Consider the following 26,085-nt stretch of genomic DNA (forward strand, 5'->3'; position numbering starts at 1 on the left):
AATTGCTCAGTGGCTATACTACTAGTAACATCTTTACTGAGACTCCCCTGTGCTCCAGTCCTCTTCAGAATACTGTTTGTAGAGGATTCTCTGATACATACATATCCCTTTGAACAGTGGTTTTAATAAATAGGTTTTTCTCCTCTCCACCCCTCAGACTGTCCCCCTGCCCAAAACAAATAGGGTATAACCTAACAGCTAAGTTCTTATTAGAAAGAAGTGGGTAGATTTTTCATTTTTATCAATTATACCAAGTAGGGGTGTATAATTAGCATTGTGTGGTAATTATATAACTTGCTATTTGTTATGTAATACATTCTGAGAGAGATGATCACATGGTTGAAAATTCATTTCTCCAAAAGGGAAACCACAGGTCCCTTTCCTCACTATAGCTTCATGGGTAAGACAGTTCTTATTTGGTATAGTCTAGAGAACAATAACTGGGAGAGGTGGGGAAATGATATTGATAAATTATAAATAATAATAATGGTGATAACTGATTTTTAAAATTGTATTTTGAAACATTTCTCACACCCATTATCGTATCTGATCTTTACAACTATTTGAAGTAAACGTCAGAAATTTTTGCAGAGAAGTGAAGTCACATGTTTAAAGCACTTTAATACTTAAAAGGTCTGTGATTTTGTGGGTTTGAGTGCTCCACCCTCCATGCAGATCACAGTTATACATCTTAGTATATAATATAGTCTTTCTTGTGGCCTAAATATTAATTACCTGACAGGGCACCTCCTGGTGGTGAGTATCCCTAAAGTTAGGTTGGTCCTCAGGTGAGGGACATACATATTTGTCACTGAATCACTACTTGGGTCTTTCCATACTGTGCTCCATTGGCACAGCCTTCGGATATCCGTGGCTATTCCACAATGGAGCATTAGAGGAGGTCTTCAGCAGATGCTCAAAGTCATGTGGCTGGCAAATCCTTATCATTAGAGGCCTCATGATGTGGGTTTAAATCCTAATTTCTTCACATCAGCTGTTGTATGCTTGGGCAAGCTCTCTCTCACTGGACCTCAGTTTCCTCCAACTCTCAAAATGAGCACATAATATGTTCATTGTTTACCTCATAGGGATGTTGTGAGCAAAGTACTTTGTAAACCAGAAAGCAATATGCATATAATCTCAATGGTAATAATCCCTTCCCTTTGTTTAGGCAGTCCAGGATTGGAAATGCTACATACGTAACTCATAGGAGGGTTTCTGTATGGTAAGTGCCAAGAATGAAGTGTTGTAGAATCAGAATTTCAGAGGTAGAAGGACTCTGGAGATCAGCTAGTTTTCCTCTGCCATCTTGGCTCTGCCCCAGAAGTCCCGCTCAAGTCGATCAGCTAGTTTTTCTCTTTACAGGTTAGGAAACTGAAACCAAGAGAAGGAAAATGACTTCAACAATTTATTGAAATGGATAAATTTAACTTGGTGGAAAGTTTTTGTCCTATTGGGGATTTCTTTACATATCCTCAATATAGGAAGTCATGTGTATGAATGTAAATTGAACTCTTCTTGAGCCAACATAGCAGTTATGGAAAGTTTGATTTCATGGTTCATTAGAGAAGCATCACCTGTTCTGAACTTTATGAATAGAGAAGCAGCATGGTATAGTAGAAAGAAAATTGGGTTGGGCTGGATTTGAAATCTGAATGGCACTTCTTGAATCTATAAATTGTAGGAAGTTGGACTAGACCAGGGTCTCTTAATCTAGGATCTGTGAACTTGTTTTTTTTTTTTATAATTTGGTGGGGGTGGCTAGGTGGCGCAATGGATAAAGCACTGGCCCCGGATTCAGGAGGACCTGAATTCAAATCCGACCTTAGACACTTGACACTTACTAGCTGGGTGACCCTGGGTGAGTCACTTAACCCTCATTGCCCCGTTGGGGGGGGGGACACAAAACCAAAAATGAAACAAAAAGAACTTGGTAACTGTATTTCACTATAATTGATTTCCTTTGTAATCTTATGTATTTTCTTTTACACATTTAAAAACATTACTAAGAGGTCCATAGGCTTCTCCAGACTTCCCAAAGGATCTGTGACACAGAAAACGTTATAAACTCCTATCAAGCAGATGATATAAAAACATCTTTTGCAGCTCTAAATCTATGATCCTTCCATGACAACAGAGGTGCCAGACATGGAAGCATGTGCCCCACAACACTCCTCAGTGCTCCTGAACCAGATTAAAATATAATTGGGAGGGTGGCTAGGTGGCGCAGTGGATAGAGCACCGGCCCTGGATTCAGGAGTACCTGAGTTCAAATCTGGCCTCAGACACTTAACACTTACTAGCTGTGTGACCTTGGGCAAGTCACTTGACCCCAATTGCCTCACTAAAAAAAAAAAAAGAACATAATGACAAATAACTATTATGAGTTCAGTAATACTTTTAAATGAATCTGTATTATATCATTCATAATAGCACCTACATACATTTGAAATGTGTATGAAACAGATTATTGTTTATTAATAACTCCGTAACTCCCACCCTCCAACCCTGAACCCATGGTCAACAGATTGGAAGCCGCTAAAATAAAAATGATATGATCAACAATAATGCAATGTAAAATCAAGGATACCAAAAAATTTAAACCACAATTAGCATCTGAAGTAGTAAAATTGTGCTTCGATTCATTGCCTCTCAGAGGTAGAAGGGATCTTAGGAAATACAACCAAAAATGACAGAGCTGGTGGGGAACTTTAAAAACTATCTAGTTCAATTAGTCTAAACTCCTCATTTTACAGAAGTGGTAATTAAGGCCCAGAGGCCCCATTAGGCAGCAGTGTTATTACATGTTAACAAGCATTTACGTGCCAGGCAGAGGGGCAGGGTAAGGTAGTGAATAGAGTGAGCCTCTGAGCCAAGAAGATCTGGGTTCAAGTCCCAGTCTTAACACTTACCGGTGGTTTGATGATGGACACAAGTTACTTAACCTCTCCAGTGTTCTAAGCAACTTTAAACCTTAAGTTGCAAAGAAGGGGGCAACTTGCATTTGTATATGGAGTTTCCTCCTCTGGGAGGAATTTGATATACCAATGAAATCACAGGTCCAGTCCCTAGTCCCTCTGGCACCTAAGTTCCAGGTAAGGTGTTAATTGCTGAAGACATAAATATAAAAGTGACACAATCCCTGCTCTCAAGGACCTGAATGGTATTATAGTGTCATGAGAGTGAAATCTTTTTATATTTTTCATGTTTATTTGGAACTTCTTGTATAATCAATTTATAGAGTATATATGTCTATTCTATACTACATTCTGAAGATCTAAGAGAGGTAGCTGCAGTTTAGTGGAAAGAGCATAAGACAGGTCAGAAAGCCCTCTCTAGGACCCAGTAACTCTATCTGTACAAGGAGGAGGCTGGTGTTGATCACAGGAACATAGATTTAAAGCAGGAAGGGACCTTTACAGGTCATTAAGTCCAATCACGTCATTATACAGATGAGGAAACTGAGGCACAGAGATTTGATCTCTAAGGTCTTATATAAATTGAACTTTAGCATTTCTTGGGAGCCCTGGGTAAGGGATACAGAGGTGAATAGTCATGGTTGCCTTGGGTCCTTGGCGTGAAACGGAACCAGGAGAAGACCACTTCTTATTGACTCTGGGCCAGCTGTCTGGGGAATATCAAAGCGCCCGGTTTCCTTCCTGTCAGAGACAAATGGTCATGAAGATTTCGGTCAAGAAATTTTTTGTTACAAGGAGTGAATGGGGAAAGCCCCGCGTGTAGAAACCGTTGTCATGTTCAGAGAGACTACCCTGGTGTCTGAGCTTCCCTCTGTAGGGTACCAGACCTTCGCCCCCACCCCGCCCCGGCCGGTTTCCAAGGCAACTCAGACAGCTACAACTTTGGTCGTCGCTCAGAAACGTCACTTCCTTTCTATTGACTTCCGGGTCGTCGCCCAGGCTCCCTGCCGCTTTCCCTCTTGGGACCGGTCGGGAGAGAGGCCGCCGTCGCTGCCGCCTCATCTCCCGCTTCGCAGAAGGGTGTTCTCCTTACGCCGGGCGGGGTTCCGGCCTTCCCTCTTTCTTCCACACGCGCAGCCGCAGCCGCGGCCGTTCTTTATCACTTCCGGTCTGTGTATTTCCGGGTCGCCTCCCTCCCTCAGGGTACGGGTCTCGCTAGCCCCTCGGGTGGCTGGAGCAGCGAACTCCCGTGGCCGGCTCCAGCTCCTTTACCTACCGCATTCTCCTTGCTACGGCCCGGAGCGGCAGCGGCCTCCTCAGTAAGTGTGATCCATTAACGTGGGGCGGCCTCAGGCGGAAATTCCCCCCTCGGCAAGCGGGGCTTCCCCGGGCTTGGGGCTTTGACCAGACCGGGCCCTAGGGAGAGGCCGGGTCCGGGCGATCGGAGGGAGGAGCGGCCGTGAGCGGAGAGCGGGCCGTGGGAGGAGGGTCGGACTCGACGACCTCTAAAGTCTCTTTCAGAGCTAAGATGGTTCTGGGGTGATTCGGAGGGGAAGGCTGGTCTGGGACTCCTGGGGACGAGCGAGAGTGGAGACCCCGAAGGGCGGTGTGGAGAGGAGGGGAGCCGGGAGCCTAGAGTTGTGGTGAGGAGAGCGCGCGCAGGGGGAGAAGCTTGGGTGTAGAGTCTGAGAGGAAACGAGGAGGAGAGGACCAGTTATCCAGGTTGGTGATGCGATGCTGGATTTGGACCCTGAGAGGTAGGACAGATGGGAGCGAACTGAAATCTAATCCCTGAGAAGCGCTGGAGCTGAGATGGCTGCAAATCGGAGAGGGCGGCGGGGAAAAGAGAGGCTTTGCGGGGGAAGAAGATAGGTTGTGGGGCTGGGAGAACCTACCGGGACTTGGTTTTGTGGAAAGTGGTCACCATCTCATTTTTGTGGCTTTGTCTAAGTGTAGTTCTTCTGCCAGAAGCCCAGGCAGTGAGTGTCTTCAGGAGGGAAATAAGGCAGGATATAGAAAGACAGCTTAGAAATAAAATCAGGGGAGTTTGGCTTTGGGCGAAAAGGTAGCACTGGGTATCAAGATAAATCCTATTCAGTGAGAAGGAGGTGAGGACATCTTTTCGAGCCCCGTAGTTTGAAGGGCATATCACAATTGTAAACAGCAAGACAGCTTACTTTTAAGAGCAGGAAAGCCAGAGGCTGTTCACAAGGTTCTGAGACCGATGAGGACGCCCGTGTATACATTTTTAAGGCTGTTCTCTAAGGCCCATGGAGACCCAGAAGGTTGGAAACAAAGATTCCTGAGGCAATTCTTCCAGTCCTTTTCCATCCTAGGGAACTAGCTTCAGGGTGCCTCCTTCATAGTCCCACAAGGGGACAGCTGCTGTTAAAGAGGAAAAGGCCTAGTCTTTGAAATGTAGACCTCAATCTGAGGCTCAGAAATCTAAGTCCTGGTACTTTGGATTCATTTTAGAAGGAAGTGGACTAGAAGGGTTAGCGTGAATCCAATCAAGTCTTTGAATGTTAGCTGTCAGTGGAAGGAGCCCTATGGTTTTCCTTGAGTTGTACTAGTTTCCTATTGGGAATTTCTTCAGAAGGGTATAAGAACTGGTCATTCTTCCTTGCTTTTGTACTGAAGAAATTCATATGGAGCTATGCCAGCATGGGGTTGCCCTATCCTTTGGGCTTAGGGTGAAATGTGATAGAATTAACTGTCTCCTTTTCTCTGTGCTTAATGGTGTGTTTTCACCATGCTGCTTCTGAAAATGTTTGTGTTTGAATGGGCCCACTGAGCTGAAGGTGAGTTAATGCTTATTTGGCCAGGATAATTACTTGAGCTCATTTTGGCTTTCAACCAACATACCTTTCCATTGAGGTGATTAAAAAATCCCGGTGGAGCTTTGGAACCTATAATTGGCATTTTCCTTTTTCAAAAGAGGGCCTTATTTTGAAGCATTTTTTATGCTGACTGGGCACCTTACCTTCTTGCAGCTGTCTGCTTTAGTGATATTTACAGTTGAGGCTTTTGGGAGAGTGACAAGTGTTTGCATCCTGATCCTCAAATTGCTTTGATAAATTAACTGCTACTGCAGCTGGGCTGCCTTAGTCTTCTATAACTGTGCTGTTTTGCATAAGAGTATAATTTTGTTCAGTTCTCAAAGTGCTGGGAATACTTGCTGGAAATGAATAAAATGCAAACATTATGCTCAGAAAAAGCTTTCACTATGACCAGGGACAATGCAATCTTTGTTCTCTTCATGGTATGGAAGAGCTGCCAGTGAAAATTCTAAAGCTAATTAGTCTTGGTCCTTCTCCTCCCTGTCCCCCCCCCCCAAAAAAAAAGGGTTACCTTTTCTCATTGAGGAGATGAAGTACTACAGGAATGAAAGAAGGGAAGAGTTTTGTCCTTCTATTCTTGCTCTGTGCCAGAAGGCAGAAATACTTCTGTTAGAATTTTGTTTTTGGAACTTGACCATACCTGTTCACCAACATAATAGCCCTTCTAAGTTGAGCTTACTTAATTTACCTAATTTTAAAAACAAAATCAGGAGCCATAGAATCATAGATTTGGAACCGAAAGGGACTTTAAAGCTCATCTTCTTAGTTCCCTCATTTTATAGAAGAGGAAAAGGCTGAGGGGATAACTTGCTCAGTTTAGTGGAGGAAAGAATGTAAGTATTTATATAGTGCCTACTATACGCCAGGCACTGTGTTACGGGCTTTTTACAAATATTATCTTATTTGATCTTCACAACAACCCTGTGATGGTAGGTGCAGTTATTTCCCCCCATTTTACAGTTGGGGAAACTGAGGCATACAGAGACTAAATGACTTGCCCAGGGTCACACAGCTAAGTGTTTAAGGCCAGATTTGAACTTGGGTCACTCCAGGCCCAGCACTCTATCCACTGTGTCACAAGCTGCCACAGTTTACTCCTCTGGCCCCCAGTCTACACATACTAGTTCACAGATTGTTCAAATGAATTCACCCCTAAATGTTAGAGCTGTAGGTGCTGTTAGATTATCTAGTCCAACCCTCTCATTTTATTTTATTTTATTTTGGTGAGGCAATTGGGGTTAAGTGACTTGCCCAGCCAGTAAGTGTCAAGTGTCTGAGGCTGGATTTGAACTCAGGTCCTCCTGAATCCAGGGCCAGTACTCTATGCACTGCTCCACCTAGCTGCCCTTTTAACCCTCTCATTTTATAAATGAGGAAATGGATCTAGAAAGGTTGCTCAGAGTCACACAGCTAATTAATAGCAGAAATAGTAATGGAATCTTGCCTTTCAGTCTAGTTTTTCTTCCACTACTTCTGTTATGAATTATATGATTTAAAATGATAGCCAAAGATTGTTTTACATACCAACTGCCTTTTTTAGTTTATTAATGTTGATATATATTATCTATAAATGTGGGCTGTTTTATAGCTGAAAACAATTAGCCTATGTAGAAAACACAAGTTTGTGAGCTCAGTTTGCTGGAGTCTGGATTTCTGCCCTTTTTTTTTAAGCCACTTGATTTAGAGCAGATCAGAGCTTTAAGAAGCTTGTCACCTTTTAGTAGGTTTTCAATCCTTTAGTTAAAATGTCTATAAATACATCAGAAAAAGTTGTCTGTTACTTTAATAATTTAATTGCATTAATTAATTAAATAATAATAAATTAATGCAATTTATGTTTATGTCTTTTGGTAAATTGGAGGCCCCAGGGGGTCTCCCAGTGAGCTTTTGCTTTTTCTTTTGATAGAATGAATTGTTTGTCAGCTAAACAACCAGCTCATCTTTCTCAACCTCCCCCCCCACTCCCCCTTTTGGTCATGCATTTCTGTTACGACATCCAAGGATTCCTTCTCGTCCTCAGTCCCTTGCAGTCTGGCTTCTGACCTCACTACTCAACTGAAGTCTCTCTCTCTCTCTCTCTCTCTCTCTCTCTCTCTCTCTTTTGTTTTGTTTTGTTTTGTTTGTTTTTTGCAGGGCAATGGGGGTTAAGTGACTTGCCCAGGGTCACACAGCTAGTTACGTGCCAAGTGTCTGAGGCTGGATTTGAACTCAGGTCCTCCTGAATCCAAGGCTAATGCTTTATCCACTGCACCACCTAGCTGCCCCCCTGAAGTCTCTTTCTCCAAGGTGTTACCAGTGATCTCTTAACTGTTCAGTCCAATGGCCTTTTCTCAGTCTTCATTTTATTTTCACTTTCCATAGTTTTTTATAATGTCTGCAACCTTCTGGGTACTTTCTCTTATGTTATATTCAATGGCCACTGCTCTTTTTATTCTCCTCTTAATCTATGTTCAACTATTCCTTCTCAGCATCCTTTGTTGCATCATCCATATCCCATCCCTTTACTGTGGATATTCAGTACTTATCTCAGTGTATTTAACATAGTAAGGCATAATATTTGTTGAATTGTAGTATCACAGCCTGCACATGCCTATCATACATGATTGGGCTACCTCCATTGTCCTTTAGGGTGATCTTAAATCCAGTTCATCAAAAAATTGCAGCATTCTGTGACCTGGCTCTCACAGCAGGAATATTGGTGTTGAAAAGATGGACTGTTTCAGGAAGGTGCTTGGAGTTTATTAAAAGAAACCTGCAGGTTGCCTTTGGAAAACTGGATTGTTCTATTAATTTCTGAGCTCAGGTCGTCCGTTTCCTTTGTGCAAGAGATAAGTACAGATGGATAAGCTGTATAGGGGGACCACCTAGCTTCATAGTATATAGTCTGAACTACAGACATTCTTCATGTATTTGATTTTTCCTATGTGGAAAGTTAGTCAGAACTCTTTGAGTATTTTCAGATCTTATTTAGGGGAGTCTGCATTCTTCTGGGTCATGGTGCAGTCAGCACAGGATCAGTCTGGCAACTATCATTAAATACCTACCCTGTGCCATGCTCTGGGCATACAAAGAAAGGCAAAATACAGCCCCTACCCTCAAGGATTTTACAATCCAATCAGGGAGACAACATGCAAACAACTATATAAATATAAGATATGGGGGCAGCTAGGTGGCACCAGTCCTGGAGTCAGGAGGACCTGAGTTCAGATTTGGCCTCAGATACTTGACACTTACTAGCTGTGTGACCCTCATAGCCCTGCCTAAATAAATAAATAAATGGATGGGTGGATGAACAATAAGTAAATAAAAGATATGCGTAGCGTCAATTAAGGATGATTTCAGAGGGAAGGCACTGAGATCAAAGAGGGCTGAGAACAAGTTGCAGAAGTTGGCCTTTAGCTGAAATTTGAAGGAAGCCAGGGAATGGAGAGTTCCAGGGATGGGGAACAGCCAATGCTCATTCAGGAGATGGAGTGTTTGAGGAGCTGAAAGGAAGCTGGTGTCACTGGATTGTACAGAATGTGGAGGAGAGTAATGTAAGTGCAACAAGACCAGAAAGGTAAGAAAAGAACAGGTTACAAATCACTTTGAAAGCTAAACAAATGATCTTATAGTTGTCACCCTGGAACTAACAGGGAGCCACTGGACTTTATCAAATAGGGGATGATTTGGTAAGACCTGCATTTTAGCAAGATCAGTTGGACAGCTTAAGTGGAGGATGGATTAGAGTTGGGGGAGACAGGGAAGGAAGACCAAGCAGCAACCTTCTGCAGTAGTCCAGGCATGAGGTGATAAGGGTCTGTATGAGGGCAATGGAAGTGTTAGAGTAGAGAAGGGGGTATATATGAGAGATATTACAAAGGTAAAATTGATAGGACTTGACCACTAATTGGATATAGAAGACGAGATAGAAGAGTTATGGATGACACCTAAGTGACTGGGAGGATGGTAATACTCTTGTCTTGTTTTGTTTTGTTTTGTTTTTTTGTGAGGCAATTGGGGTTAAGTGACTTGCCCAGGGTCACACAGCTAGTAAGTGTTAAGTGTCTGAGGTCAGATTTGAACTCAGGTCCTCCTGACTCCAGGGCCGGTGCTCTATCCACTGTGCCACCTAGCTATCCCAATACTCTTGTCAATAATAGGGAAGTTAGGATTAGGGAAGGGTTGGGGAGGTAAGTGAGTTCAGCTTTGGACATGTGGAATTTTCAATATCTATGGGACATCCAACTCAAGATTTCCAGTAGGGAGTTGGGGATGTGATACGGTCTGGCGAGAGGTTAGGACTGGACTAAAAGATCTGAGAATTATCTGCATAGAGATGTTAACTGAATCATGGGAGTTGATTAGATCACCAGTTGAAATAGAGGGAGTTGAGAAGAGAATCCATCTTAGAGTTTTGAGGGATTTCCACCCTCATTAGAAAGCATGACATAGATGCTAGATCCAGCATAGAAGACAAAGGAGAAACAGGTAGAAGAACCAGGAGAGAGCAGTCATGAAAACTGAGAGAAGAGAGTTATCAACAGAGTTAGAGGCTGCAGAGGGATCAAGGACGAGGACTGAGAAAAGACCATTAGATTTAGCAGTGAAAAGATCATTGGTAACTTTGTAAGGAGCAGTTTGAGTTAAATGATAAGTTTGGAAGCCAAACTAACTAACTCCTTAGTTAAGAGAGTGAGAGGAAAGGAAGTAGGGACCCACCAACTGAAGAGGGCCTTCTTGAGGAGGTTAACCACAAAAGGGAGCAGAGCTTTCTAGGATGATAGCTAGTGGGGGGGTGGACAAATGAAGGGAGGATGTTTTGTTTTGTTTGGTTTGGTGAGGCAATTGGGGTTAAGTGACTTGCCCAGGGTCACACAGCTAGTAAGTGTTAAGTGTTTGAGGCCATATGTGAACTCAGGTCCTCCTGAATCTAGGGCTGGTGCTCTATCCACTGTGCCACCTAGCTGCCCTGGGAGGATGTTTTTGAGAATGGTGGAGATACGGGCATGTTTGTAGGCAGTAGGGAGGCAGCCGTTAGACAAGAAGAGGTTGGAAATAAGTGAGAGAGTGGGGATGATAGAAGGGGCAATTTACTGGGGAAGATGGGATGGACTAGAATCACTTGTGAATGAATGTAGAGAGGTTTGCTGTGGCAAGGGAAAAGGCCACCTTTCCATGTGAAACAGGTGAAGGAGGAAATAGTGGCAGAAGGCATCTGAATGATGTGAGATGAGGAATGAGAAAAGAGGAAGCTCTCCTGGATGGGCCTCAGTTTTTTCAGTGAAATAGAAAGTGCAAGGTTTTCAGCAGAGAGGGTGGGGAGAGAGCTCTGGAATTAAAGGACCTGAGTTTAAATCCTTACTGCTCCATATCACCTTTGTAAAGCTGGGCAAGTCATTTATCCACCCTGCCCCAGTTTCCAGAGCTTTAGAATGAGGGGCTTGGGCTAGATAGCCCCAAGAACCCTTCTAGCTCCAGATGTGTGACGAGGACATAAAGTTGACCAGACTTGAAAAATGATTGGAATTCGTTGGGATGGGGAATGACCGTGGTAAGAATCTCAGTGACTCCAAAGTTGAAAACTTGGGTGACTAAAAGGATAGTGGTGTCCCTTATCAAAAGAGGTAAGTTTGGAGGACAGTCAGGTATAGGAATGAATAATAATCAGTTTTATTTTGTTGTTTGAGGTACTTACAGAGGAACCATGTGGAGATGTTTAAAGCATACTTAATCATGATGATAGGACTGAAACTCAAGGAGAGATTAGAAATGGACATAGAGGGGCAGCTAGATGGCGCAGTGGATAGATCACTGGCCCTGGAGTCAGGAGTACCTGAGTTCAAATCCGGCCTCAGACACTTAATACTTAACTAGCTGTGTGACCCTGGGCAAGTCACTTAACCCCAATTGCCTCACTTAAAAAAAAAAAAGAAATGGACATAGAAATCTGAGGGTTACCTGTAGAGAGATCGTAATTGAACCAGTGGAAGGTGATGAGATCACTGAGAGAACTTATATAAAGAGGAAATGAGAGGTTCCAGGACAGAGCCCCATGGTTAAAGGGTAGGATATTCATTCATTATGAGCCACTGAAGGACACTGGCAAACACAAACATCTGACAGTCCTCACCATCCAGAATCTCTTTTTGACCTGGACTTTGTGTCACACTCCATGACAGTAAGGAACAGCTTTGGGGAGTATACATCTCCCTGTTTTATATCTTCCTTGATTTTTTGGGTTTTGTGGGGGGTTTTTTTGGTGCGGCAATGACAGTTAAGTGACTTATCCAGGGTCACACAGCTAAGTAAATGTCAAGTGTCTGAGGCTGGATTTGAACTCAGGTCCTCCTGAATCCAGGGCTGGTGCTCTATCCACTGAGCCACCTAGCTGCCCTATCTGTTATATTTTACAAGGAATATTCTAGTATTTTGATATTCATATAAGATACTTTCCTAGAAGAAAGCCTGTAAGGTAGTGTTTTACTTTATCAGATTGGATGCTGCTTTATAGTCTGTAAACAGTAAGCATGGTGGAATTCTGTATTCTTTACACTTTTCAGTCAATTGTGTGATTATAAATTGCTTGTTTTAGAATATTGTCAAAACCTGCCTGTTCCCTTCTCATACTTTCATCAAGGATGTCTTTGATGAATGTTTATTCTCACAAAATTTTGTATAGTTGGGAGAAAGGAGGCATTTGGGTTGTTAGTTATTGCTAATCTCAATCTCTCTCTCTCATTAAGCTCCAATTCTTCCCCCCACCGTCACCCTTGCTCCAGTACTTTTGGTCTTTTTCAGATCAGAATTAATCTCAACACCTTCACCAGTATGTCACCACAATGGATGTCTGTGTATACTCATTCTTTCCTAGCAGCTTTTTCCATCTTTGTTTTCCTCAGTTTCATTTCTACTTCTTTCCCTAGCATATCCAGGACTGTGATGTCAGAGTTCATATGTGGTGGCTTTCAAAATCCATGACAGTGGGTGCAGATGGTGCAGTGGTTAAAGCACTGGCCCTGGATTCAGGAGTACCTGAGTTCAAATCCGGCCTCAGACACTTGACACTTACTAGCTGTGTGACCCTGGGCAAGTCACTTAACCCCCATTGCCTGCAAAAAAACCAAAATCCATGACAGTGAAAAGAGTTTATTATAAAAACGTTCTCAGATCTTTTCTATTTTTCATCTTTTTCTGTCCTTCCCATTTCATGCTTTTGGGATGACTTAGCATAGTTATATCTCTTTAGGCCTTCTTTTAACTATATTTTTTTCCTTCCACTGCTATTTTGTGTTTTATGAGGAGATACTCCTCCATGAGATTTTATGAAAGAATCTATATTCTAAAACTTCTTTCTCCACCTAACATACACAGACTGAGGTAGATTTTTTTAGTCTTTTTGTTTCCTTATTTTGACAAATGATTTAATTGTTAAGGGTTCTTGAGGCAGCTAGGTGGCACAGTGGATAGAGCACCGGCCCTGGATTCAGGAGGGCCTGAGTTCAAATGTGGCCTCAGACACTTAACACTTATTACTAGCTGTGTGACCCTGGGCAAGTCACTTAACCCAGATTGCCTCACCAAAAAAAAAAGAAAAAAAAAAGAGTCTTTACAGCATGGCTATAATTGGGCAGTGGTCATTCCTTCATTTGGGTCCTGCATTTCTACATCAGAAGCTTCTTTCTTTCTTTCTTTCTTTCTTTCTTTCTTTCTTTCTTTCTTTCTTTCTTTCTTTCTTTCTTCCTTTCTTTCTTCCTTTCTTTCTTTCTTTCGTGAGGCAATTGCGGTTAAGTGACTTGCCCAGGGTCACACAGCTAGTAAGTGTCAAGTATCTGGGGCTGGATTTGAATTCAATTCCTTCTGAATCCAGGGCGGGTGCTTTATCCACTGTGCCACCTAGCTGCCCCCAGAAGCTTATTTCAATAGTCAGGTTGGAGTTGTTTTATTTGTATTTCATTTTTTGATGTCTACTTGGTGCTTACCATGTTCAATACTGATACTTTTTTCTTGAAGAAAATACTTGTGAGGCTTCTGTGTAGATTTTAAACCATTTGTCTCTCATTTTTTATTAATCTAATTTACTCCCAAACCACATATTTTGGCTGTCTTTATTGATCACTTTTGCATTGGATACCAGGTATCAAAGTAAGTTGATCTTAATTTAAAGGGTCTTAAGTTCTTTGTAGGATTTTTCTTTATCTTCATCTTCAGCAAAGGGTATTGGCATGTGAGATGCAGTTATTTTCATAAGGGTCTTTTAAAAAATACCTGATATAATAACCATTGCAGTAGGAGATGAAGAACAGACATCCCATGATGCTTTCTTATTGACTTTGGGTATGGGGTAAAACCAACTTCACTAACTCTTTTATTTGCCAGCCTTCCATTTAACTATAACTGCCTTGCAGCGAGAATGTCACAATTGATATAATTCAATCCCTCCAGTAATAAGTCTACTTATTGATTACTGGATGAGAGTTTCATATTTTGTAGTACCAGCAGCAGCTAAGCTAATAGTTATATGTATATGTGTATGTCATATATACATATACACACATACATATACATAATTCTTAGAATCCTTTGTTCTATTTTCTTTTCTTTTTTTTTTTTTGCAGGGCAGTTAGGGTTAAGTGACTTGCCCAGGGTCACACAGCTAGTGTCAAGTGTCTGAGGCCAGATTTGAACTCAGGTCCTCCTGAATCCAGGGCTGGTGCTCTATCCACTGCACCACCTAGCTGCCCTCTCCATTTTCTTTCAGTGACACTGTTTTTTTACAAGGTAGGAGGAGAGGTGATCCACACAGTAGTGAGTCTCATTTTGTATTTTTGTTGTTGCTGCTGTTTGTTTCATGGGTTGCCATGGCCAAAAATTTCATTATTGAATGGCCAGTTTCCTGCCGGTGAGCCTCTCCATACTTGTCCAGACTGAACTCAGGTAGTCCATTGCTTGCACCATACTTGAAGCCTTTCTAGCATGGTAGAACTGTCCAGAGCCTGTACTTCCTGATAAAGCCTTTGAGAACCTAGAATCATTCCTTATTCCACAATGAGGCATTAGAGTAGAATTAAGTGAAGTCAGATAGATTAAAGAGAAATGAGTAAGTATAAGCTTTTTAAAGTGACATTGACATTAGCATCTAGTTTTTCTTGCTTTGAACAATATTTAAGAAAACTGGTGTTGCATTCAAAATTAATTTAGAAGGTAGACTCAGTTTGGTTGGGTTCTTTAGGAAATTAGATTTGGTTCTTATATCTATCTCAGGCCCCTAAGACTATCCACAATACACATTAAATCCAATATAATTATTAAAACATTTTGTAGTTTACATCAAAGCAAGAAGGCATTGGATTTGGAATTAGGCCTGGGTATGAGTCCCACCATTTACTTAGCTGTATGACTTTGGACAAGTCATTTGTCCTTTTGAACTTTAGGTTTCTTATCTGCAAAATGGGGATAATGCTACTTTTGCCACAAGATGTAATAAAAGTTGATTGAAATGGTATATTTGTATATTACTTTATGGTTTAACAAACCAATTGTAAGAAGAAAGAAGAATTTCCATTATTTAGATCAAATGCTATAGTTTTAAAATTTAAGTGAAAAAAATTTTAATGAGATTATTTCAGATATTTATTGCATAGCATATAATTTTCAAAATTGTTTCCAAATTACTAAATTGTAAGTTCCATGAGGCAGCAGTGACTGTCTGAAGCTGAACTTTGTGCATCTCCTAGCACAATGTTCTATACATAAGAAGGTACTTATAAATGTTTAAGTGAATGTTATTATTGGCAATAATAATAATAGCTGATGATGGAACAGCATGAGGGGAAGGCTCAGCACCTTGGTTTATGAATGATTGTGTAGAAACACTACCAATATCTTTTTTGTTTCTCTTCTTCCAGAAACCACAATTGTCCAAGACAGGTAACATGCCAGTTCCCTTTAAGATTGCCATGCCCCCTGAAGAGAAGCCATGGAAGAGATGAGGTAGCTGCTACCTGGGAATGTTCTAGGAAAGCTGATTTCAATGGATACGAAATATAAAGACGACTTATTCAGGAAGTACGTGCAGTTTCACGAGTCCAAAGTGGATGCCTCCAGCACTAAGCAGCGACCTGTCAATGATGAGTACCTCCGGGTGGCAGCCTCAGCCGTACTCAGTCTGCATAAGATCGAGCCCTTTTATAGATTCCGGTTGATCAAATTTTATGAGGTGGTTGAGAGCTCCCTTCGCTCACTGAGGTCCTCTAACTTGCGGACTCTCCACAGCGCATTCAACATGCTGGAGACAGTGGGAATCAACCTTTTCCTTTATCCTTGGAAGAAGGAATTCAAAAGTATTAAAGTAAGGCATACAGAAGTGCTTTCTTTAGTTTAAATAAAGTAGACTGTAGGCAAGATTCTTCTAATGGTCTACATCCATCTCCAGTAATTTTTCCTTAATGTTATGGAGGCCTAGTATAGTGGAATAAGGCTTAGATGAAGAATCAGAAGTTTGAGTCCTACACCTGCTGTAACTAGCATAGTGACCTCTTAGCTTACTTCCTCTCTCTGGAACTCACTTATCTATAAAATAAGGGTATTGGGACAAATAATTTTTTTCTAGCTATAGTGATCTATGCTTTTGCCATTAAGCAAAGAGTAGATTGCTCAAGGGTCTCTTTCTGCTTCAGTCCAGTGGTATAGTGAATGGAACCCTGGGTTTGGAATCAAGTGAACTGAGTTTGAATCTCTACTCCATTAATTATTATCTGTGTGACTTTAGGCAAGCCCCTTCTCTTCAGTTTTTCAATGAGGAACTTGAACTAGTTGCCAGCCCCCTACAAGCTCTAATGAACATAGACTACAAAGAATAAATGTCAAGTATTCTGTCTTCCACTGGCCTTAAAAGCCTGGGAAGGATGTAGAACCAGCAACAATGGGCATCCAGTGATTGGTACCACCTATATCCTGGTGCCTCAGAACCTTTGCTGCCCTTAAACTAAAACCTTTGGATGGATGATGTGAGTAACTGGTATTGCTATCATGCTTTAAGCGTTACAGCAACCCTGTGAGGCAAATAATGATGCAAATCCTATTGTCCTCATTTTACAGATGAAGAAACTGAGGCTTAATAAGAATAAAATGACTTTTGTACTCAGACCTCCTTATTTCAAATAAAGTGTTCCTCTTCACTACACTATATTTTTCATGTTGTACTCTTAACATATGGTTGGCTTTCTAGTAGGAGAAGTTAACCGGCCTGGCAAAATTTAACTGGCTTGTCAGTGAAAGTTTGTGCCAGTGGCTTCTATGATTTAGAGTGTGTGCTAATGGGTATTTGAAGGGGATCGTGTGGTGGGACTTTGGGGGGGGGGGCAATTCCTTATTTTCCAGTTAATTCATTCAGGTTACCTAAAAGATTTGTAGTAGCATAAAGTTTAGCAGTCTAATCCCCACTCCATCCTTTTACAGAGGAAATAACAGAGTCTCATTGAGGTTAAATGGCTTGCCTGTGCTTACACTGTAAATAGAGCCAGCACTAGGAACTGAATCATTTTATTTTTAATCCATAGTCTGTCTATTGTGGTTTGAAGCAGATTTCTGTGTCGTGTATAGACCCCATCCTGGTTCTTCAGAAATCTTTCTGAAGTGTAGTAATAAGTTAGATGGTAATTTAGACTCAAGAGTCTGTATTAAGTCTTCTGTGAGAACATTTGAATAATTTTACCAGGTGAAATGAGTCAATTGTATTGTTTTATATTAATGGAAAGAATTATTGTCATTGGATTTTCTTCTTTGAATCTACTCATTTCTGTCATTCATTGCTGTTGTCCCTGTTGTTAGAAAGCCCCAACCCCACAAAATCATCAGTTCTCTTCCTGAATTTTCGGGGGGGGGGGTGTGAGATATGTGGAATTTCCTTCATAACTAGTATCTTGGATATTAGTAAGCATTAATTTCAGTCTCCTAGAGCTTGAGTTTAGTGAAGTAATTCACTTTCCTTATTTTCCCCCACATGATCTATATAAATGGGAGTTTTCTTCCATTTTGTGTATACTAAAGGAAAAATACTGGATTTTTTTTCCTCCTCTCTTCTAGACTTACACAGGACCTTTTGTTTATTATGTGAAATCAACATTGCTAGAAGAAGACATCAGAGTTATCCTGAATTACATGGGCTATGTCCAAGATCTTGGAAGTGCATACAGACTCAAAGAATTGGTAGAAACTTTGCAGGTGAAAATGGTCTCTTTTGAGCTTTTCTTAGCCAAAGTAGAATGTGAGCAGCTTCTTGAGATACACTCCCAGGTGAAGGACAAGGGTTACTCAGAGCTGGATGTGGTGAATGAGCGGAAGCACAGCAGTGAAGATGTGAGGGGCTGCTCGGATGCCATGAAGAGGAGGGCAGAGTGTAAGGAGAACCTCACTGCTTCTATGGCACGGATGGCCCTTCAGAAATCAGCCAGCGAGAGGGCAGCAAAAGATTACTTTAAGCCCAAAGTAAATAAGCCTTCCAAGTCCATGGACACTTATGACAATTACTGGGAGAGTAAGAAGCCACCACTAATGACTTCACTTAGCCTCAGGAAGGAGCCTGCAGTAGCAGATGTGGAAGATGACATCAAAGATGAAATTATTCGACCATCTCCCTCTCTCCTGACCATGTCCAGCTCCCCACGTAGCTGCTCTGATGAATTTGTGTCCCTCTCCTCAAATCCCAATGGCATGTTACGAACCGTCCCCCCTTATAACACCTATTTTTCCCCTCAAGATGACCTAGACCTTTACACCGATCCAGATTCCAGGGGTACATATAGGAGACCAGATTCTCTCAAGCCAGATGTGTGGCTATTCCGAAATGACTCTAATCCCCTTTACCATAAGCGTACACATCCCGCCAAAGAGACTGCCTCTTCCAAGTGCCAAAGCTGTGGCCTCACATGTGGCTCCTCACTCTGCCAACGGTGTGACAGTGTACTCACATGTCGGCAGGACTATCCTGTCACCAAACAGAACAGCTTCCCCATAAAATCAGGCCCCCATGATGGTTTATCTCATGGGGCTACTCTGAGGGAGAAGTCTCTGTACACGGCACAGACTCAGGGCCCTGAAAGGGCATCTCACCTCCACTCAAAATCCAAGGCTACAGCTGCATCCCGCTGTGGCTTCTGCAACCGGTCAGGGGCCTCTAACACATGTGCAGTCTGTTCAAAAGTCTCATGTGATACCTGCCTCACTGCTTACCACTACGACCCATGCTGCAAAAAGAGTGAGCAACACAAATTCATGCCTAACAGTCAACTTAACTATAAGTCAACCCAGTTCTCCCATCTCGTGTATAGATAGACTCGAACTTGCATATTCTGCACAAAGGGCTATAACTGTACTTTGTGACTTCCTTGGTGAAGTCTTATGCTGACCTCGAAAGTGGAGCTATGCTGACCTGTGGGGAATGACATTACGCCTCTCTGCTGTTGGCGTGTTTGTGTCCTCATCTACACTATACACTCCTTGGGATCCACACTGCTGTCATCTTTCCAGCAATGGATGCTCTGTGATTCAATAAGGGGAGGGAACCAGGCTTCCTTTTCCAGTTTGGCGCTTGGGCTTGCTAGTGCTCTTACATGCACCCAACCCCCCCCCCCCAGTTTTGTTTTTTAAAGGAGTTTGATACTTGGGCTTTTCAAATGACTCCCCAGCTCCCCCACTGCTGAGAGCTGCAGTGCACTGGGGAGGGACACTCACAAAGATCTGTGGTTCCCATTCTGGAGACTAGTGAGAGGTTTGTGAAAGCAGCACATTCCTTCTTTTAGGAGCTCTAGTGCTGCCCATGGAGGTTTATGTCAAAGTGCTTCCGGAAATATCCAACACCCCCTAACTCCCACCCCCTTCCCCCTCCATCCACGTAGATATTATTTGAAATAATCACCAGGATCCCTGAGTGGGCTGTCCTGTACCCCCTCATATTTGGCTCTCTAGGTTTTAAAGTCTGAACAGAAGACAGTCATGCTTGATTTTTGTAGTGCTGCCAATAGCTTCCTCTAGTGTACTGTACAGTATCAGTGGACTTATTGACATATTTGCGTTGCATCCATCCAAGAGGCCTGATTTTAATTCCTTTCTGTTGCACACGTATTGACTCTCTTCTTTGTACTGTAAATAGGTGATTTGAAAAGTTTTATTTTTTAATAAATATTTTCCTTGTTGTGTGCTTAAAACTGGTAAAAATCATTACATGGCTATTTATAACTTCTCCCTGGGCTTTTTGTTTGTTTGTTTGTTTTCATCCTCGGGGGTGGGAATGGGGCATCTTATGTTGGTTTGATTTGCTATTTAGTTCTTAGCTTCCTAATGTTCCCTGAGTGAAGTTGTTAGTAGTGGAAAGGAACATTGAAGATGGATGGGTTCCCTTTTTGAGTCAGTAGAGGTAACTAAGCTGTTGTCTTCCCTTTTACCACACACACACACACACACACACACACACACACACACACATACACACACACATATATATATATACTGTGTACATATAGATACCTACCTCCCATTTGCACTTCTTGGGGGTTAGTGCAGACTTAGCAGTGAGGCTCTGCCCCTGTAGACTATAGTACTACCCTCATAAATTTAGAGGCCACACTAAGGGCCTTATCCTCAGGACTTCACTATGCCCCTATAGTCTCTGGCACAAAAAATTGGACCTGACCCTCCTAATTGTTTAGGTCTTGTCTCTGAAGGAAATGTAACTTAGTCATTCCTTGTAACTCACTCTCCCCCCACCCCCTCAGTTTTCAGAATGAGACAGACAGTTTGAGATATCTTTGCACTTAAAATAGCCAGAAACTGAGTGCTTACTAGATAGTTTTAAGTATGCTTGGCCTGTTCTAAAAACTCCCTCCATCTGAAGGACACTTTTCATTCCTGATTTATGCAGTGAATGACCAACTAACTCATCTTTAAATTTTGATTTGAGGTAAGGAGGGAATAGGGGAAGAGTAAGAAATTCCAAATAGCTTATTATTTATGAACATGCAAAATTATTTTAGCCATAAGTCTGTCAGATGTACAAATCTTTTAGGACCTTACCAAATGTATTTCTAAGAGCAAAGCAAAAAAGATGTTTGGCTTTTTTTTTTTTTTAAGAGAAGGGAGCAAATTTGAACTTGGCTGAACATGGTGGTCATTGTTAACTTGATAAGCTCCAAGCTCAGCTGAATGATTTTTTTCCTCAATCATCTGTTTTTTTAAAAGTCAATCTCTCTCTCTCTCTCTGTACATACATAGACACATATATCTGCTAGATCATGTGTAGTAGATACACTGTATATAAAGCTGAATTTTAAAGACTTTCACTACTGAGATTAGCTACTTCATTCTGAAGTGTCATGCCTATCCTACTTCTGAGGTCTCTAGTTCTCTTGTCCCGTGTCCATTGCCCACTGCACATTTTCTAACAAACTGTGAAGCCACGTGACTTAGATGGTGAACTGTAGCCCGGATGACTGCATTAATAAAAGTTCTGTGTACAGTACATATTGTTATGGAAATACTGTTGTTCAAAACTATTGAATTGCAAGTGCTCTGACCGTGCACTCTTGGTGTGTATCTTATTGTACCAGGTTGCTGTGATTGAGACAGTAAAAGCATATCTGACTTATAAATGGAGGTGTTTTGCATTTGATTTCTACCAAGATAGCTGAAGTGATGAGAGATGATTTTAAAAATAAAATGTCTTCCAACTGTTGTTAATGGAGCTTTCCCGCCCTCCTTTTTGGCTTTGTTTGTTTGTTTGTTTGTTTTTAGTTTGTTTCTGGAGGGGGTTGGGAGAGAATCCTCAAGTTTAGATGTAGTTATAAAATCCCAGGGATTGAACAAGCATTTATATATAGTCCAGGTAGGAGTCAGGGATACAAAGACAAAAACTGAACAGTTCTTACCCTACAGAGCTTATATTCTTTTGGGAGAAATAGCACAAACACATAAATATAAAATATATACAAAAAAATTAGTTGGGGGAGTGGCAAAAGAACCCTAATGGGGTGGGGTGACTCAGGAAATGACTTATAGAAGCTGGAGCTTCCAAGAGGCAGATGAAGAGGTAGGACATTCCAGAATTGAGGGACAGCCTGTGCAAAAGCACAGAAGCACCAGATGGGATCTTGTTTATGGGGACTAGCAAGTAAGCTCACTTTGCAGATCATAGAATTTAAAGGCAGCATCATAGCAGAGGAAGTGCTGGACCTGCAGTCAGGAAGATGGGTTCAAATCTTATAGGAGGTTGGACTCTGTGATTTCCAAGGTTCCTTCCAGCTTTAAATATATTCCTATGAAGAAGGAATGTGAAATCTGTCTGAAAAGTCAAATTAGAACCATGGTTTTCTGTGCCAACTGGGAAGGCAATAGGGAACTATGGAAGTTTCTTGAGTGAGGAAGTGACATTGTCAGACCTGTGTTTTTAGCAATATCAATTTGGTAACTGGAGGAGACAGAAAGGAAGAGTGAGAGATAGGAGACCGAGAAGGGCCTAAATGATAGTGGTGGCTGTGTGGATGGAGAGAAGTCAATGGATGTGAGTGCTTGTGGAAGTTGAACTGACAAGACCTGGCAAACGGTAGGCTTTGAAGTGAAGAGTGCAGAGTAAAGAACTGACTTAAGTGATTATCTAGATAGAAACAGATGCTAAGTCAGTCCTCTCTGGGACGATCAGCAAGCTGGGGCTCTAGTAGTTCTGGAGGAGGAGAAAGAATATTAAGTTCAGTTTTGGATGTGTAAGACACCTATGGGACATGCAAATGGAAATGTGACTGCCAGTTGGGAGATGGAGGACTGAAGCTTTGTGAACCATGTGGCCTGGATATATACATTTGGGAGTCATTTGCATAGATATGACGGTTGAACCTGTAGGAGCTGATTAAGTTAATAGAGAAAGGATAGAAGGCCCAGAATGAGCTCAGGGGTACCTTCTCATGGTGGGGTAGGACATGCATGATAATCTTGCAAAGGAAACTGAGGAGTGCTCAAGCAGGAGAACCAGAGAATGTCTTGAAAACCCACAGAGGAAAGTATGTAGAATGAGAAAGCAGTCAAAAGTGTCAACACTATAGGGTATTTATTGTTCAGTTGTTTCAGTTGTGTCCAACTGTTTTCTTGGCAATGATACTTGGCTGGTTTGCCATTTCCTTCTCCATGTCATTTTACAGATGAGGAAACTGAGGCAAACAGGGTTAATTGACTTGCTCAGGGTCACAAAACTAGTAAGTGCCTGAGGCTGGATCATAGATGAGTCTACTTGACTTCAGGCTTAGTACACTATCCACTGGGTCACCCAGCTGCCCCAACACTGCACAGACATCAAGAAAAATGAGGCCTGAGAAAAGACTTCATCAGGAAGGGCCTGCATAACTGGGACCTGAGAGAGAAAGTGGCTTGCCCAGGTTGGTGACAGCATTGAGTTAAAAATTCCTGCTTCCCTCAAGGTGGGGTTATTAAGATCAAATGAAAGGCATTTGAGGGGAAAAAAAGGATAAATGTGATATTGTTACTAATAGACTTGTAAAATCATACAGGATCACAGGGGGCAGCTAGGTGGTGCAGTAGATAGCGCACCGGCCCTGGATTCAGGAGAACCTGAGTTCAAATTCGGTCTCAAACACTTCACACTTACTAGCTGTGTGACCCTGGGCAAGTCACTTAACCCCAATTGCCTCACCAAAAAAAAAAACCATACAGAATCAGAGCTGGAAGGAATTTTTAGAAACCACTTTTTCTTTAAAAATATTTTTGATTTTGTTTTTACATTGCTCACTTTCCAAAGAGAATGATCCCATAACAAGTCAATAAAAACAAAATGCATTGGCCATGTCTGAAAATAGATGCAGTACTCAATGGAGAGGGTAATTCTTCACCATAAAGCCTCTGAAGTCATACTGGACGTTGCAATGATCAGAGTTCTTAAGTGTTTCAGTGTTTAACTTTACTGTTGTGATTATCTCATAAATTATCCCCCCAGTTCTGTTTATTTTTCTTTATTCATATAGTAACCTTTCCGATTTTCTCTGAATTCTTCAAGTTCATCATTTCTTATGGTGCTTATATCATGGTTTGTTCAGCCATTTCCCAAATGATGGTCCCCAATTCCTTCCTGCTATAAAAATTTCGATACACATGGTACCTTTCCTTATGGTTTGTCTCACTAGACTATTTACCTATTAGTAGTATTGATGGGATGGGGCAGCTAGGTGGCGCAGTAGATAAAGCCCCAGCCTTGGATTCAGGAGAACCTGAGTTCAAATCCGAACTCAGACACTTGGCACTTAGTAGCTGTGTGACCCTGGGCAAGTCACTTAACCCTCACTGATGGGTCAATAGGTATTTCAGTTTTGTGGCTTTTTAAAACTATAATTCCAAATTCATTTCCCAGACTGGTTGGACCCATTCACCTTGAGAAATTGTCTTGGGGCAGCTAGATGGTGCAGTGGATAGAGCACCGGCCCTGGAGTCAGGAGTACCTGAGTTCAAATCCGGCCTCAGACACCTAACACTTACTAGCTGTGTGACCCTGGGCAAGTCACTTAACCCCAATTGCCTCACTTAAAAAAAAAAAAAAAGAGAGAGAAATTGTCTTGTCTAACTCCCTCATTTTGCTGATGAGGACGAGGTCCAAAGAATAAGTGATTTGCTTAAAGTCACCTATTAAATTATTTAGCAGGGCCCTTCAGTGTGATCCAGGTCTCCAACACCCCAGCCCAATAATCTCTTCCTCCACTATGTTGCCCCTATTTTCAGCGTCCAGTCTTCTGCTTCCATCCCACCTCAGTGATATACTGCATGTCTTTAGCTTTTCTCCCTGGATGGAACGTCCCCATAGCCAACCTCCTCTAATCTTTCCTAGGACCAGCTTGCTGTGGCTTTAGTAGTCCTGTGGGAAGTCTTTGTTCATGTAGCCCAGTAGGCCACCTTCAACAAAACTTGCTCTAGGAGTCTGACAGAAAGCCCAGCAGAGTCCATAGCTATACTGTAGATTTCAAGACATGGCTTTAGTTGGATACACTGTGGATGCCTTAGCACCAGTTCAAGAGCAGATTGCTTGATTTACATATGTTTGAGATCTCAAAAAGCACTAAAAGACCTGCATATTTAAACACTCTAGGGATTCAACACCATAACATTTAACTCTTCTGCCAGCTCATCTTTTCTGCCCATCTGTGGACTACATAGTGATGTTGTACAAGCCAGGATTGTGGGATTTTAAGTCAAAAAGACCTGGGCTCAAATCCTGGCTGTCACACTATATGACATGGAACAAATCACTTCTGAGCCCCTTTCCTCATGTGTGATATAGGGGTTGAGTTAGGTGACCTGTAAAGTTCCTTTTTTTTTTTTTAGTTCCTTCTTTTACTGGCTGTGTAGTCCTAGGTAGGTCATTTTGTCTTTCTGAGACTATTTCCTCATTTGTCAAATGGAACTTTTAGAGATGTAGTCAACCCTTTTGAAGAAATGGTACAACTCCTTGATCTTCTCCTTTCCCTTTTTTTTTTTTAAAAAACAACATTTTGTTGATATAGTTTCTGCTTACCTAAATTTGATATAGTTTCTTTCTAACCTAAATTTTTTCTAGTATTCTTCCCCCTTCCACTCTCCAAAAGCCATCCCATATAAAAATATTTTTTAAGAAGAGGTAAATATCAGTAAAACTGATCAGTAACATCAAAAAAGACTGAAGACAAATACAGTGTTGCACACTTGTGAATTTCCTACCTATGCAAAGGAGTGAGTAAAGGTTATCTTCTCATATCTCTTCTTTGGGACCAAGTTTGTTCTTTGTAGTTTTGGTATATTTGCTTGACATTGTTTCATGATGGTGGGTAGTTCTTTTCATTTACATTGTTGTAGTGCTTATATATATTGCTTTTGGCCCTGCTTACTTCACTCTTCATCAGTTCATTTATATCTTTCCATGCTTTTCTGTATTCGTCATGTTCTCTTTAAATCACCCCTTTCCTCCCTTTTTGAGCTGCTATTACATAGCTGGTTGTCATCTTACAGTTGTCTGTAACATGGGGCACCTTCCCAAACATGGTAGCCGAAAAGCTAGTCCAATCAGCTGTGGAAAGGATCCTTGTAGTCAAGGCCCCATCAAAACAGAAGGCCTCTCTGGTAGAGTGCAACTAAACAACCAGGCAGGCTGGATTGTGAAAAGAATGCTGGACTTGGGAGTCGGGATACCTGCATTCACACCCTGGCTGTGGCAATTCCTCGATTTGTGACTGTGGGCAAGTCACTTAAGAACTACAAATTGTAGTTTCCTAATTTGAAAAGAGGTAATAATAAACCTTGCACTACCTACCTTACAGAATTGGTAG

The 26,085-nt window shown here is 41.7% G+C and overlaps 1 protein-coding gene across 3 annotated transcripts; it reads left to right on the top strand.

Moving 5' to 3' along the window:
* The first annotated feature begins 3,968 nt into the window (after positions 1-3,968).
* SPATA2 (spermatogenesis associated 2) lies at positions 3,969-21,450 on the top strand. Of its 3 annotated transcripts, none has more exons than XM_043988330.1 (3): positions 3,969-4,237; positions 15,646-16,088; positions 17,825-21,450. In XM_043988330.1, exons 2-3 carry the CDS (start codon positions 15,771-15,773, stop codon positions 19,070-19,072), a joined length of 1,566 nt encoding a protein of 521 aa, XP_043844265.1. In that variant the 5' UTR covers positions 3,969-4,237; positions 15,646-15,770; the 3' UTR covers positions 19,073-21,450. The 3 variants fall into 3 exon arrangements, with proteins under 3 accessions (XP_043844265.1, XP_043844267.1, XP_043844266.1); XM_043988332.1 differs by lacking the exon at positions 3,969-4,237 and adding an exon at positions 4,517-4,640; XM_043988331.1 differs by lacking the exon at positions 3,969-4,237 and adding an exon at positions 4,524-4,675.
* Positions 21,451-26,085: the final 4,635 nt, after the last annotated feature.

The sequence above is a fragment of the Dromiciops gliroides genome, chromosome 2 (assembly GCF_019393635.1).
Source record: "Dromiciops gliroides isolate mDroGli1 chromosome 2, mDroGli1.pri, whole genome shotgun sequence".
Classification (NCBI taxonomy): Eukaryota; Metazoa; Chordata; class Mammalia; order Microbiotheria; family Microbiotheriidae; genus Dromiciops; species Dromiciops gliroides.